Raw genomic sequence first — 12,268 nt, forward strand, 5'->3', positions numbered from 1 at the left:
TGCTACGAAAACGTTGACTATTGAACTTAATATTTAGCTTATTGTTTATTTTGTTCAATCATTATATCTATTGGGTTTAAAGTTTCAGCTGTTTTAATAGAAATTAATCATTGAAAACTTCCTACGGGATCAATTATTTTATTTAATAATAATATTTTTAAAACAAAAGGACTCGCGCTGTGACTAATTTAATTGAACATTATTATATTTACGTTTATTATAATAGGCCTAACGAATTGTCTTAAACAAGATACAGGAGTGACGTAACACCGTGGATGCCTGGTTTGAAGATCACGTTGCGTTAGAAACTTTTACACTCTAATAACTTGAAAGTGACGTTGAGCGATAACCGGTCGACATCATTGCCTTTACGACGCACTACGTAGTAATAGAGTTAGAAGCGAACAAAATCGAATATCCGAGAGACACATTTACTTTATCCGCTTAAAAATTTTCGCGTTTATCCTGACAGCTTTTATTGGATGATATCATAATAAATGTTATTTAATTGTGATAGAGTTATATGATGGTCAGTACAAAATGCTCTATTTTTTAGAATTCCTATAAGCATAATACACATTTATTTTGCTTAATCCATGTTAATAAGTCTAGTCGAATCTAACAGTCTTAGATTTAAGTTTATTTTATTTAATATTAAACGGGTTATCTTCTCTACATATGTATTTATTATCCAAACTTGGAATCCACCTTAACTACAATAATGATTGAATGATTATTAAACTGGCCAATACTAACCACATTTGTACTAAAAACCACGTTTACAAGGTTACCAGTTGCCAACCTACTGGCCCAGTTATACCGTTAAAATGTTAGATGTGCGAGTGATGAGCTACACGTACACTTGCACAAAGATATGACTAACTTCACCAAGTTGTAATAATAGTTATTGTAAGCCTGCTCTGCACAGCACTTTCTTAATAATCACAGTGCATATGCAAAGAATGTTTAAAGTATTCAATAGTGACTGGTATGTACAAAAATAAAGTAAACAATACAAGCTATGTGTAGAAAAAATGTTTTGCAATCAAAACTCGAATAATCAATTTTTATGAATAATTCATACAGGCTTAAAAAAGCTACAATTAAAATGGATTTGAGAACATTACATTTTAATGGATTATTTCAATGGTCCTCAGTATAATTTCCGTTTTGCATTCCCAAGCGGCTATTGCGCTCAGTTTGCTGATAAGCTTCGAGTTATCAGGTCATATGATTATCTGATTCGACACCTGGCTGATCCTTGCGGAAATTATTGCATAGTATTAAAAATATGGCGTTCAATATTTAAAAGCGACATGCGTATGATTACGAGTATCTCACACAAAATAATGTTTTTGGTTTTCAGGTATTTTTCCATGATTTAATACCATTTATCGTGTGCTTATAGCCTTACGGATGTACTTTTAGTTTTTATATTTGTCACGATAGACAAATCATATAAATATTATATTGCCATAAAATAAAGATAAGGCCAAGTACCTACAAACGTCTACTATCTTCACTCCCTTGTGAAATCAAAGCGTACACTCGTTTTGAAGAGTCTTCAGTAGTCCTTATACTTTTAATACCCAAAGGGCTATGAGAAATGTTGTAGGTCCGTGACAACTTGGGAAACAATAAACATAGTATAATTAACAATGAAAATCATCATTGTGTCAATACACTCTACCAGCACCTACTACTAGTTTATAAATAGTAACACCAGTATTCTAGATATGACTCACAATTTACTTATTTATCTACCATGGCCATACATTGTTTGGTGTGTATGTTGTGAAATTGATACTCATATCAGCACAACTCTATAAGTTCAAAGGATGTAAAACTTTGAACACGCATTTAACAAATGCTTCTGGTTCATTAGATACGACTGTATCTCTATAATCGGACGTTTACTTATCACTAATACCTGGCAACAATGTAATTATAATTACCAACCGCCTAAAATTTGTTATCACTAATTATGTAGATTCTTCGCGCTATCTACCGCGTCAGCCACTGACTTGAATGATATGGTTTCGACTATACAACTATAAATTAGGAAGAGTTTGTAGTGCTGAGATAAATTTTCTGAGAACTAAGATGAAATAATAAATTCTTTGTTTAACGCCTATATATGATAATATAGAGCATTTTGAAAATTACTGACGAGAACACACAGATGAGTAAGTACTACGGCTAAAGACTCTACGGTCGAGAATGCGCGATTGTAATTAAAACTAAAGTAAATTGAAACAAAACCAAGGTTATATAAAATAGTTTATTTACGATAGGGTTGAATTAACATTCAGGTAAGAATTCAGTTATATTTTAAAATGGCTTTTTGTCATGACTTGGTACAATAAAAGAAAACCGTCTCTAATTTCGATTATGAATCGATTATCTCTTGCATTACGACATTTACAACATCATGATGACAGTTTACATCGCATCGTTTGAAATCGAAAGTGTAAATAAATAATGATGTGATATAAGAGTATGATCACATGGTCGTTAAAGAGTACAATGTCTCGTCTGAACTCACTACGGTTTGCAAGCGTGTGCAATGTTATTGCGCGTTGTTTACGTTTGCGAACATACAATGTAGACGAGGCGTAAACGTAACACGTTCATTCATTGTTCAGTAGTATATTGAACTTGGCGATCGGTGTTGCAAACTTGTAAGCATGATTATTGTGTGTTGATCTTATTAACTATTTACTCCAATAACCGAGTGAACACCATAATTCATATAGATGCTAAGGAACGGCCACTTTACGTTTATAAAAATGGTTAATGGAACTATATTTTTCTCTAATTGCGCAAACATTGTGTTTGTTTGACTGATTAAGTTCAGTACTTTAACAACCGTTTATCACTGAACAAACAATAATAATAATTATTGTTAGATTATTATCTAATAACACGTCCTTAAAACCTAATAAATCGAGAACGTAGTATTTAATAGCGTTCAAGAAGAACAATCTAGCATCAACTTATTAACATCTAATTGGAAAAGTGGTAAGTAGTTTGTATGTATTGCAAAAACCATAGAATATAATTATTTAAGTTTACAGTTGCACCATACATTAACTAAACATTATGTTCTGGAGCCGGAAATCTAAACGCAACAAATTAAATGACGCACTCGTAATTTGTTTTATCTTCACGCTTTAGCGATTGAACTCTCTACGTCAAGATTACAGGGGATTAATACTTAATACTTATACTAATATTACAATGACCCTGGTTTCTGACGATATGTACGTTATTGCGTGAGTCTTGCAAATTAATCGCAACAATTTAATATTCATTGATGTTCCAATCGTTTCAGGAAACTCTTACCCCCGGTTTCTGAGGTACATTTAGTGGAAGTTTATCTATTAAATATCGTTAAAACGCATATAAAACAAAACGACGAACATATTCGATAGAATAGAAGATAAACTCTACCTCTAAATGTACTCAGACACCGGGCATAAGACAAGGGAAATTTGAGCATGTTCTACATATATCGTAAAGTGCGTCCTTTGTCCAGTGGAATTTAATAAAAAGTGCAATCTACAATTATACAATATTCTACAATTATTGTATATATGTATGTCATATAGGGATGATGATGATGATAGTGAGATGTAACAAACAATGAAAGCAAAACATAATCTTAGCTAAGACTTGTTTTTTGTTTTTTTGCAAATGCAGAAACACAGTTATATCTTTGTTTACAGGCACAAGATAAACAACGCATGAAAATTAGAGTAATGATTGTAAGTGAAAATAACAAGACTACGATAAAATAATATTATCGAAAGTTGCTTTTGCTAGACTGATAAAGTGCTAATTTTACTTTATACATTTTACGGTGAACAATATTGATAACGTAGAACTAAAAAAATACCCTGCTTAAAACTTAATTTTAAAATAAAGATCATAATAAAAGTAAGGCCTATGTACAAGATATATACCGACTTTAAATTCTTGTAGTACTTTTCAACTTTAAATGTTTAATGTTTATGTTTCATTGTTTTTTTTTATGTTCAAAGTTTTATATAAAAACAAGAATCAGTCTTGTTATTTCATTGAACCAACAAATGACGATCAGAGATCCTATCTATTAGCAGTAAAACTAGTTTTTTGTCAGTAAGGACTTAATACAGACGGTCACAAGTATCGATGTCGATGACCTGCGAACATAAACACTATGCTTAAATGTCATACTTATTCAAATTTTAAGAAATAATTAAGTCTCAGAAATGTATATTAGATATAATGTTCGTCCACAAAAGGATATGGGGCGAACAAATACTTATGTAGTATATAGCATTAAATCCACAATAAAACCAAGGATAATTAAAATTTTCCTCTTTTCCTTAATATGTTTGTGAGCTTATGCTAAATCAATGGTTTGACAGACCATTTTAGTGTATGAAATTGTAACAAAGCTCGAAATCACACATTTTTTGCAATAATTGAAGTAATGAAGCAATAGCAATCTTACGCTTTAACAAACAACAGAAATTACCAAACAAAGGAAATGAAGCAGGTCAATTATTGGATACTTCCTCATGCTCCAAATTCATACATTGGTATCGGTGAGTCAAAGGCGATGAGATGAAAGTCACCGCACGATACCTCCCTTGCCGCTAACTATGAACAGTAACCATTACGACTCTCATTGTTGTACTTGCATATTGTTACTTTTTTGGTTATAGCTAATATTCAATCAATTAACGAACATTAAATGATTGTTGGTAAAACCGTAGAAAATATTATAAGTATTCCCAAAACAACTAGGTGTAATGAATCACAACACAAAGTACACATGCATTATTGAATAGCTATCATTATCAGATAAGCATGTCACACATATCCCTACATTTTCCCATACTACTATGACTCAACTGCTGTTTGTAGCGCCGTCGATATTTATCTGTACGAGATTACATGAACTTCATGCGCATCCAAAATAATGACTAAGAATGTTATGACTCAAAATAACATAAATAAAGTATTTTGATAAAACTGACAAATTATTTATTGATGTAATGATAATGGAAATATTGAGATACAACTCAAGTGGTTAGAATCTTTGATTACTAATAGTAACCATGGTCATTTATCACAAGAGGTAGTAAGAGTTATTTATGACTACGTGAAATATATTACTTATTATTCGTTCTTTGGTTCTCTGTCTAGACCTATGGGAAAAAGGCATGATAATAATCGTGTACGAGTAACATAAACATTTTCCGCCAATTTTATAGCCATTTTTAGCTACGTACAATTCAGACAAATAAATAATTTGCGCTTTTAGATGAGCGATCTTTAAAATCGAAAAAATATCAGAGAAAAAATAAAAATCTGAGAAATAATCTAAACTAATAAAAAGGGTACAAAGTTTTCAAACAAGCTCTGCTCTTTAAAACTAAGTATGTGAGATTTTTTTAGTTACAACCTACCTAAATGACTGTTCAGTGATTTCTAAATAATAGGTTATGTTGACGATGTTGATTCTAAACTAATAATAAAATATGGCTTAGCGAAGAGATTAATCTTATTAGACTATAGTACTATGTTAGTCATCACATTTTATATTATCTGTAAGTGCATAGATATTTTATTAATCTCGTATTGATAAATCGGTATCCAACCTGCTGAGTCATACTACTATGGAAGAAGGGGATAAAAATAGTGATACATATCACATCCGATAACCAAAAGTACTTAAATTATACCTACTTGTTGCTATCGTAACAATTAAATATTTGTTTGTTGTAAAATTAACAAGGTGTATTAACTTATGCGTTTTCCTTATTATTGTTTCAAATCAAACTCAGCTAATTGTATTATTAAAAACAACATCCTATTATTTTATTTTGCACTTTTTTGACAATTAATTTTTCAAGGCCAGATGTTTGTTTTTGACAACGATGTATGCAATCCGTTATCTAAAAAAAATACAATAAAATATTATAGCATTATACTAAATAATTTAATTAACCTCACCCCATTAACGTTTTACAAAAATATTTGCTTACTTACTACCATAATATTATTATTTCTTGAGCGATCCGATACTGTGATCTTAGGTGTCATTTGTTTGGTAACGCGGAAGGTATAAATTGCTATGAATCATTGATAGTTATGTGATAGAGCATGAGGAAGAAGTCATAAGTGATCAGTCTCCTAAAGGTTCTAAATAAATAACTTACGCATATGTGGAATCTGAATAATGTGGATAAATAGCAGACATACTTACATAGTTATGTGGTACATAAGTATTTGACTCTTACGAAAGAGTAATGTTTGTTTTTTAGCTTATAATTATTCTACACTTTGGTTTTACTTAAATAATTAAAACACTATTTATGAATATTATTAAAACAAAAAACATCAAATTCACATTAATCTCTATGTGCTCATTACAGTGTTAAAGTTGTTTACTTTTTGCGCGGTGTAATTACAGCTTAATTTGAAGGTATACATAATTTGGATATCTAAATTAGATTTTTTTATAATATGACATTATCTCCATGGTCCACTAAGAACACGTGTCTTTGAAACAAAATGTATTGTTAGGAAGACGAAAAATAAAACAGATTTAACTATCAAAACGTAAGGACCTGAAACATGATTCTCTACTGCTATCGAGTATCGACAACCGGCTAGCTACTGAATTTTTTTTTATGAAAATCTGATCAGGGCCTCTAGCCGTCGTCGTAGAAACTGTTTTTGCAGTACATTTTAAATGTCGAACTCTCGATACTCGATGGTTCCAATTGTAGAGAATCGTAGAGAAGAATTGTGAAAAATACTTTTCTGGAGACTTCTTTTCCTAATATACTGGAGAATTTTCAAAGAGTTTTAAAGTAATCACAGAGACAATGCGCTTAACAAATATTTTAAAACAATTATTTTGTCGTAAAATTACCTATTACTAACGGCTTTTTACGGTGCAATGAATAATCATAGTCATTTATATTTACAGGCAACCGACAAATGGCAGTATTTTTGTTAACGGACGAGTACGGAATGAACAATTGTTTCGACGAAGATCGTGCTACATACTTCAGGACGACGAAATGCAGGACATGCTCACAATACAAGAATCACTTAGCATAGCAGCTGATCTCAAACTAGGAGACCATATAAGTAAAGAACAAAAAAAACGTCGTGTAAGTATCACATACAGTTTTAAGCTTTCGGGCTATATTCGCATGAGTAAACAACAGAGTAGGAATATCCATACTCTGAAGTTTGAAATTCTTACCCTCTTATTCATAAACACACTATAAACCTATTTTAGTTAAAAGACTACTTCGCTGCTTCATTTCGCTAAGGGGTGAAAGAAATAAAACTTTTTATAAACCTTACATAACTTCATATATTTTAATGAATAAGAGGGTAAGTCTTTACTAATAAAGTTTGTTAAAACTGCCTCCCAGCGCTGTTAATGGTTTTGGGTATGTAATAGATCAATGGCGTGCAATAGGCTTTATTTCATTATGTCAATCACAAAAACAAAGATTTTATCTTAAGCTTTTGGATTATTTATCAGTTGACTCATAACTGTCTGGTAAACTTAAATCTCAAAAGTGTTTCTATGCGTCATTATTAGTATCCAAACAATGATTCAAGTAACGATTTCAAGGGTTGTTAGTGTATTATCGATCATTATCTGAAAATTTAACTAAGCTTACATAAAAGATTACATTTGCTTTAATGAGTCATCGTTTTGATATGTACTATATCTGAATAATAATTCGTTTCTCTGTTATGATCTGTCGTAAGCTAAGACTAGATTTAGAGAAGCCTTTGAGGTATATACCTATACAATGTATAACATATAAAAACTTCAGTGTTTCTTTTTCAGATAGAAGAAATAATAGTATCCCTCGGGTTAAGTAGAGCACGGCACACGCGGGCAGGTAACCTGTCTGGTGGCCAGAGAAAGAGGCTAGCAATAGGCTTAGAACTAGTCAGTGACCCCCCAGTCATGTTCCTTGATGAACCTACCAGGTAAATATCAACATGTTTTTATTATACACTTATTCGTCCTTCCTTTCCTTCTTATAAATGCTACTGTTTGATGGTTAGACATGAATCTTCTCCATAAATAAGTATTGGACTATTGTCAAATCTTTATTAAAATAAAACAATGCTATAAACATATAATAAGTCATAAAGTCCTGCCAATAGCCGGTTCTAGACAGAAAGTCTATCCATAAACGCAGAAAAATATGCGTGATGCTTCCAAATTACGTTTCACAGTTACTATAGTTACAAGCGTGTCTGTTTCTAACCCGGGAATCAATAATAATGTAATTATCTTATCAAATACAAATTTGGATAGTGCTCGTGTGACTAGCACAGTGTAATTAGGTAATTTTAATTGTTACTTTTCTTCATACACAAATTAATCGTAACTCCCATAATGCTGCGGTATAAATAAATATAATCAAGGATGTAATAAGTAAATAGGTACAATTTACTGGTATTGTTCGGCATTAACGCATTCGCTTTTAGATAGACATACTTATATAACATTTAATAGACAGCTTGAACTATAGACCGCGAAAACTTATAAAACATCGGTTAAAAAGACGTATTCAAGGTTATAAAGGGTACTGTAGTTACTAAGGGAAAACCAACAACAGCTGATTTTAAATCGAAAAATTGTCTTATCTCATCGATATCTCTGTGATAAGTGTGTAGACTATGAATTGTAAATAACACAATGTGAATTAAAATAGATTGTTACATTGTTGCGATAAATCCGCAAGACAAATCCGACATAATTTACATTGTATACCTTTGTTGAACAATGATTACATCGCCAGTCAGTAGGTATTTTGCATTTCCTCATTAGCCGATAAAGGCGCTTGATTTAAAAAACGTGAATTCTTTCTTAATCGGAATGTCGTGTTTATCCTTATATTATGGAAATAATGAATCCTACATATTTTAATGAACGATACCAGATTCACAAATAAAGAATTAACAATAAGATTTTCAACCGAGCAAACCTTGAGGTGTATAGAAATGTGAATACTTACTCGATAGACGACTGAAATGCACGACGTTATTGATCCAAAAAATCTTCAGGTTTACGATTGTCAAAGATAAATAAGACTGGAGATTTGGTCGAACTTATGTACTATTAGGAATAAGAAGGATATTGGATAGTGACTATATTATTATATGGTGTATTCTCTTTCCAGTGGCATGGACAGTTCAATATCAAAACAAATAGTATACTTACTTCACTTGCTGGCGCGGCAGGGTCGGACGGTGGTGGTGACGATGCACCAGCCGTCTGCCACTCTGCTGCAGATGGTGGACCGGCTCTATGCCGTTGTTGGAGGCCGGTGCGCGTACGTCGGTTCAGTACCTCAACTGCTGCCTTATCTGGAGCAGATGGGCTTAATGTGCCCGCCGTACCATAATCCTGTAGATTTCTGTAAGTAACACATACTAATTAGTTACTAAATTCCTAAACTAAGTGTAAACCTATATTATTACACTTCGATAAAAATCCAGACAGATACAGATTATAATCTTTAGTAAGGAAAATAAATCAATTAAAACATCAGCTTAATGCAATCGCTCGAATATCTTAACTATTTGACCATATAACCTAGGTACCTAAATGTGGTCAACTCATCACAGCTAATGCATAGTTATAAAAAACTTTAAGACATTAACTCTAATGCCTTCGAAGGGCTTGAACATAGAAGAATTCTATCCAAAAAAATGAAACAAAGTAACAGCTACACAGATCATATCGTATTCGATAGTACACACACAACATTATAATTTATTCGTTGTAACAGTCAGCCTAGTTTCAAACCAGTTTTGCTTCGGAACAAACTTTGATGTACTTAGCAGTAATTATTACCTTCTTTGATAGCTACAGACGAAGTTTTATGTTATTCTCCATAGTTTTGAAAGGTTTTGTTTGGTCTTAATTAAGTAATTAAATTTAATTTGACAAGGTTACACAATATAATATTCGTACAAATTCAAAATACTCACATTGTTAATTTCTTATCAAATCGCTAATGAATCCCCTTCCGTAGTTAATTAACATTATAAGAACAATTTTGAATTTAATGCTGTTAGTAAAAACTCAAAATTTTAGACAATAAAACATATTTATAAGATTTAATCTAAAATAATTCGTCGAGACGCGTCTCCCGCAAAAAAAAACAATTGAATAAATTGCACTTTTTATTTTAAGTAATTCTTTTTTTTTAAAGATAGAACATTGTACCAAATAGTTTTAACTTCAAATATATAATATCGACTCAATTGAGAATATTTGTAAAATTAAATTATGTTGTAAATTATATTATAATGTTTTTTTTTACGTATAATCGCTTTATATAGTATTTAACTAGACGTTTAAATGACCGTAGCACCGCGTGTGGTGGGTTTGAATCCCATCTGGGACACAAATATTTGAGTGATAAGTACGAGTGTCTGTTCTGAGCATGGTTGTCGATGTAGGTTTATCAGTTATTTGGATACCATAATATAATTTCTGCTTACTTCGGAATCAAGTGACCGTGTGTGAGTTGTCCAATGATATATATTTTTTAATTTATTTTCAGTGATCGAAATATGTGTAGAAAATGCGGATAAACTGGTGCAAAAATCAGACAATGGTCGAAATATGGCATGGGTGACAAACGTATACAATGAGACTGATAGTATTTTAGGAGGTAAGCACATTATATTTATATACCATTATAGCAGCAATATACTTTGTAGAAGCTAACGGCTAATCGTAAATTGCGTAAAACCTTATTTCGTGTTACTTTTTTATTATATGTAAAGCAGCCATAGAATATCTTCAGGTTCATTAAACATTTCGATAGCCTCTATTTAACTCATATTGGTACGAAACGCTTGCTGGCAGTTTTTAATACTAGACAAGGGACAATTAACCGTTACAGATAAAAAATATACAACAAAAACATATAACATTTTTGTTTTTTTTTTCAGAAAATTTTAAATTAGGTGATGACGTATGCCTGACGACTCTACCGCCCCCTAAGGAGGACCCTACTAATAAGATCCTGTTAGCACTAAAGAGCACATACTCAACATCATTATGGAAACAATTTACCACACTCACTCGAAGATCTCTTTTGGTAATTATAAATTTCAGAAAATTCATACGATATTCATGTGCGACAATTCATTGTTTGGCATCTAGGATTTATGTTGTTAGCTATATTTCTCTTTTATATCGACAACCCGACACATCTAGTTATAGGCATAACTATTATATCTAGTGAAAGTAAATTACTTGAATGATTATTCTGCCGCTAAAGCCAAGCCTTAGGATATAATTGAAGTCAATTACATAGTATTTACTGATAAACATCTTATTAATTCAAACTAGGTTAATAAATAGTTAGGTGCAATTTCCCGCTGAGAAACGATCACATATAAAAATAATGATAGGTACATATTGATATAGAATTGTAACAATTTATCATCTCGGAATATAAACTGTAAAGTAATACTTAATTGAAAGTTTATATTAGTTCACAGATACGAAATGTCAATCAGTAAAAACAAAGAAGAACAATAATGATTGAAAAGTTGAGCAAAAGGCTTTTCCATATTACAATTTTTACTTTCTTTTTTATATTTACACTATGATATTATGAGTTTAAAGATTTTCAAAGGAATTCCATCACTTTTTCGTAGAATTAAGTATTTATTTTTATCTTACAGTCAATATGGCGGGAACCGTCGTTTACACTAATGTTAACGGGGATCCATTGTGCGATGGCAGTGTTCGTGGGCAGCTTGTTCTACAATATCGGACACGACGCCAAATACGCAATGGACATATACAACTTCCTATACTTTAGTCTTATGTTCCTCATGTTCACGGCATTCAGTGCTGTTACTATACGATGTAAGTATATCGCCAATTATAAACCTTTATAAAATAAAAAAATAAAATAAAATCATTTATTACCAGTCCAGTGCCTCGATTCTCTGCTACTATCGACTACCGACAACCGAACTGTCATCGAGAAATTTTGTATGAAAATCTGATCAGCGCCTCTGACGGGTGTCGTAGGAAACATTTTGGCAGTACATTCTAAATGTCAAAATTTCGATAGCTAGCCGGTTGTCGGTAGTCGATAGTGGTACAGAATCGGGGTACAGTATTACAAAATTATGCTTATAACTACAACAACCCCACTAGGCGCAGCCTGTATCGGGGCTATCAATATTATGAACA

The 12,268-nt window shown here is 31.9% G+C and overlaps 1 protein-coding gene across 1 annotated transcript in view; it reads left to right on the forward strand.

The window, feature by feature from the left end:
* The window catches only part of LOC142975196 (ATP-binding cassette subfamily G member 4-like), a 31,617-nt gene that overhangs the window by 16,029 nt on the left and 3,320 nt on the right, over positions 1–12,268 (forward strand). Inside the window, exons 4-9 of the mRNA XM_076117907.1 lie at positions 6,989–7,175; positions 7,874–8,019; positions 9,222–9,460; positions 10,614–10,724; positions 11,008–11,156; positions 11,749–11,935. Coding sequence (XP_075974022.1) covers positions 6,989–7,175; positions 7,874–8,019; positions 9,222–9,460; positions 10,614–10,724; positions 11,008–11,156; positions 11,749–11,935 — 1,019 coding nt within the window. The remainder of the gene's footprint in view (positions 1–6,988; positions 7,176–7,873; positions 8,020–9,221; positions 9,461–10,613; positions 10,725–11,007; positions 11,157–11,748; positions 11,936–12,268) is intronic.

This window comes from Anticarsia gemmatalis, chromosome 9 (assembly GCF_050436995.1).
Source record: "Anticarsia gemmatalis isolate Benzon Research Colony breed Stoneville strain chromosome 9, ilAntGemm2 primary, whole genome shotgun sequence".
In the NCBI taxonomy this organism is placed as follows: domain Eukaryota; kingdom Metazoa; phylum Arthropoda; class Insecta; order Lepidoptera; family Erebidae; genus Anticarsia; species Anticarsia gemmatalis.